General features: G+C 37.4%; 1 protein-coding gene across 1 annotated transcript; it reads right to left on the reverse strand.

The window, feature by feature from the left end:
- Positions 1-346: 346 nt before the first annotated feature.
- LOC104230116 (protein OBERON 3) lies at positions 347-4226 on the reverse strand. Its single transcript, XM_009782856.2, has 2 exons — positions 2170-4226; positions 347-1074 (listed from the first exon to the last, which is right to left on the reverse strand). Exons 1-2 carry the CDS (start codon positions 4025-4027, stop codon positions 509-511), a joined length of 2424 nt encoding a protein of 807 aa, XP_009781158.1. The 5' UTR covers positions 4028-4226; the 3' UTR covers positions 347-508.
- Positions 4227-4717: the final 491 nt, after the last annotated feature.

Raw genomic sequence — 4717 nt, forward strand, 5'->3', positions numbered from 1 at the left:
AGATTCTCAATCTTTTCCACAATAAAGAGAATTAGCTCAGACCAATTATTGCATTTCAGAATTGTTCCTTTACAGGGCGCAACATTAGTTGACAAAATTCTGAACTCAAGCTGCAAATAGTAGAGACCAATGACCTTTTACTGCAACATTTATAGCTCTCGGACTCTGGCTCAGACATATTCTAAACCATACAAAACCTTCAAATACCTCCAAATAACTAATTTGATCTTTGTCCTCACAGCCTACAACAGGTGGTTTTGACTTTTGATAGTTTAAAGCATACATTAGTAGTCATATGCATTTTGGATCTTAGACACGTTTTGAGTGAGAAAAGTAGCCAATGAAGTTCGAAAAAATTCAAGATTTTACAATGGTTCACCAAAATTCAACTCACAAATAAAAGGAATTGGGTAAAATCTAAAACAAGAAGAAACAGAAGACAAGATAGTACCATTTGTCATCTAGTTGCCAATTTTACTTGAGAAATAGTCAACTTTTGTAGTTAAACTTAAACCAACAGCTGCTTAGTTGCTTCCATTCTTTTGAGCAAGCCTGATATCTCAGATTGCATTCTCATTTTCATCTTGTAGTAATCACATTGTGAATTCTCCAATACTTTAAGCTCTTCCAACTTTTTCCTCCTCCTTTCCTCGGTCTCCTGCAAGCAGAGTTTATCAAGTTTTTCTGAATATTCTTCCTCCAGTTTCTCCGTTTTCATTCTAGCCACCCGTCTAAAACTCTCTGCGTCTCGGCGAGCATCATCTGCTCGATTCTGAAACATCCTCGCTTCTGCTTCTTTGATCCGCACGATGCTTTCCAAGCTATCAAGATCGTCTTTCTTTAGCCGCTTCACAGACCATTCGTCTTCAACCAATTTAACATCTTTCTGCTGACGCTCATCAAACATCATAATATCTTTTCTTCCACTTGAAGAGCTTATGTTGTAGAAGGAAGATTTGGGAGCAAGCGAGGTAGATGCAGGAAGAGCAACCGCATCTTTTTTGGGACCAGCTTGACTACTAAAGTCTTTATCAGGAAAGTTGGATGGAGGAAACTCTGATAGCCCATCTGCGTCTTTAATCAAAGAACAAAGTTAACTGAAATTAGATAGACATTCGCGCAAACAGATAAGGCAATCATCAGGTCATACTCAATAAGCACATAATTGATAGGTATATATATCACTGGACAATATGATCTCAACTGAAACATGAAGCCTGCTTACGAGTAAATAGTTTCCCATGGTTCTTATTTATTTTTTTTTAAAAAAAGATGTTCCCCGGTAAATAAATGAATAATTCCTCAGAAAGAAGAGTTTTAAGGGCATCTCTAAACACTTCAGCTCTTAATTCCCAAAATATATGAAGTTACTTTCTTGCTCACTACAAAAATTTAATAAGTCATTAATTCAAAAATAGATAAATCACTCAAAGCTGTCACTAAAGGGCTTTGTTGCTCAGTCACTGAAGCGTTCAATATGGAAATCATTAACTGATACACTTGAAGCAGTGATGTGATGTTAAATCATTGATTATCATCTTTATATTCAAAATTTATTTCTCCATAAGGCATAAGGAACTTATCTTTCGTTTTTGCAAGAAAAATGCGTATTGTTTGCCATTGGAAGTCCAAATAATTTGCATCTTCAGAGGGGTTCAGTTTCTTCAGTGCAATATCCAGATAAGCAGACATGAGATAGGAACAACAAAGGAGAAAAGGAAGGTTTCTAAGCATATTGATCATAGCCTTTATTCCCCGATGCTCCGTATTCATTTCACTATAAAATGTCAGCAATATTCTCTTTTTATTGGTAACACTAAAATTCCTATTTTATTTTTATCATATCCAAAAGAAGCACAGCTCGAAGTCTTAGCTATGGCCATATTAAACAAGGATTACTTATGTCCTGTCAGGGACAACCGATAAAATTAAACGAGGTCACTAATATAAATAACCAGTCCTTGAGAGGTGTTCTTTGCAAATATACATTCTAAATTACAAAAGTGATTCACATAATAAAAGAAACAAAGAAAAACCAAAAGCAAGAAAGAGAGAATAGTGAATTAACCTAGAAATTTGCTCAGATTACCAGTACAAAGAACTAACCTCAAAGCTAACAGCTGAAATGAGAAAAATAAAGAAATAATGTGGTTTGGTAGGTATACTTACAATTAAAGAACTGAAAGATGAAATTGCAGACATCCGGACGAGAAATCATCTTTTTCTCTAGCTTACTACGCAATTCAGCAGCCTTAACATGCAACTCCTTGCCTTTAAAATCTTCACTCCCTTGGAAGATTTTCTGAACACAGTCAAGCTCTTTCATCAATGTTTCTTCACCCCAATCTTTTGCACAAGACGTGAAGACATCTTTAACAAATCCAAACATTTCAGATGCATGACCACATCCAAGACAGTAAAATTGCATTTCAGTTGTCCCGGCAGGCCCTTTGAAGCTTGGACCTGGCTTTATAAGATTCCTCTGAATACCACAAACAGCATGACACCAGTGTGAACATGCATCACACCCAACCCAACTGCAAGTATTATTGGCACAATCGAAGTTCAAACAAACCGGACACATGCATTCACTGCAGAATCCCTTCTTTGTTGAGCAAATCTTGCATTCACAATCCTCAACAGGCAATACCCTCATGCAGTTTATATTTCGACACCTTTCAAGTAAGAAAATTTCCACTAGTTCAGTTGTTGGTGGGGACTTTTTGCTAGATAAGAAGCTCCCGAGACCCATTTTTATTGCAACAAAAAGCTCCAGTTGAGTCTTGTGACACTTTGCGAGAGTCTCGTTGGTAAGATCACATCTCCTATGTAGCCTGTTCTGAAGGCCAACTAATTCGTCTTTTCTCTCAGGTGTTGCAATTAGGCTCCTCAAGTATTCCTTTGTCGATTCAACTGTTTCATCAGGAAGCTCTTGCACAATCTGAGCCATAAGAGGAATAGATTCAGAAACTATTTCTCTAAGGATTCTCTCAGGCCTAGAAATCTTACGAGCCCGTCCTCCATCCATACTCTCCAAACCTCTGAGACTTTCTGAACCTCTTCCCCTTGAATCGCCCGATTGACCATCAATTCTTGGTCTTGCGGGCAACTCAGATGGGAAAAACGAAATGTTATCCGAGCTTGTAGTCCTATAAACACTGTTATTACACGTCTCCTTATGTAAAACTTGGCTCCCAAGAGCAAAACTTCCGCCATAGTTATTCGCCAGAGCAACACCCCCATCTCCAATTGGCCTAAACCGGCTATGAACTGAACCATTAGTTCCTTCTCCACAATTCCAGATGTGATCGCTGCCCCTTCGATGACTCCCCATGGAATGTTCATAATACTCCGTTGAATTATGCGTAAGCGAGCAACTAGGGTTGTGGGAAAAGGCGTGGGAATAGGAGCAAGACAATGATGCAGCTGTGAAATCATTGGAATGAGTGGTTCTTGTATTGTTAAGTGATGGTTCTAATGACTGTACACTCCTACTAGGCCTCAACCTAGAAGGAAGATCACCACCATTTGGGACCACCCTATTTGAGCCAGCTAAAGAGAGTGAAACATCAGGCAAAGCCAAAGAAAGGTTAAGGGTTTCAATCTTAGGTTTCTTCTCTCTATTAGCTGCCTCAATTTCCTCATCCTCAACAGAATCCCTTTTAGATGAATTCCCATTCCCTCTACTCTCATTATTCAATTGAAGAAAATCCCTTTCTACCCATCTGTTATTACTTTCCTCATTCTGATCCTCACCTAATACCATCACTTCTTTCCCTTTATAACTGCTACCTACTTTCTCAAAAACATCTCTTTCTTGAAATCCCTTCTCACAAAGGTAACTAAGAGTCAACTCTTGATAGCTAGGATGAGCATCACTGACCATTTTCATTTCTGATACTGATTTCCCAAGAAATTGAATACCCTTTTCTCCTAATGTTCCAAAGCTTGTCCCTTCAACAGTATTCTCCTCGGATTTACTGTTCTCTTTTACCTTGTTATCGGACTCGGTTGAATTTTCCACCATTTTTAATGAAAAAATAAAAATGAAGAAAGAAAACTGAGAGCACGAGGATCAAAGAACTTACGGATAGAAGATAGATAGATAGGAGAATTTCCAGACAACAAAAGAAGAGAGAAGCTGTTCAGAGAATCTTGACGCTAACAGTATCTTCTGCTCTGCACGACATAGCTGTCTTCTCTTTCTCTTTCTACTTTCTCTAGAGAAAATTAAAATATTTAGACTCCACTTGCAACGGCTGTATATCTGTCTTTTACGTTTTAAATTGCTTAAAGGCTCCCCCAAGTTTTGGATATTTGATAATCTGCCCAAAAATAAAGTTTAGACTTTTTTTTATTTATTTTGTTATCTAGTGGAATAGTAGTCAATTATAATATACTAGTAACAAAATATATACACTTGAAGACAAAACTAGAGTAATAATAACAATAAATTTCGCTATAACTCTTGTAAAATAGATCCATACAAGATTAAGTTAATATATGGGATAAAGAATAAACAAAATCAAATTAACAAACCATTAGATATGTGAAATTTATTGATCAATATAGTGTTAGCAAATATATATATATTAACTTGGAGTTTGAGAAAGAGCTAAAACAGCTAGGGTCTGGTGCAATTGCACCTACGTGAAAAGGGCCGCAGATGTGGCGTTATGGTCGTAGAAGCGATCCCGAACCACCTGAGCAAAGGGCC

The sequence above is a fragment of the Nicotiana sylvestris genome, chromosome 2 (assembly GCF_000393655.2).
Source record: "Nicotiana sylvestris chromosome 2, ASM39365v2, whole genome shotgun sequence".
Classification (NCBI taxonomy): Eukaryota; Viridiplantae; Streptophyta; class Magnoliopsida; order Solanales; family Solanaceae; genus Nicotiana; species Nicotiana sylvestris.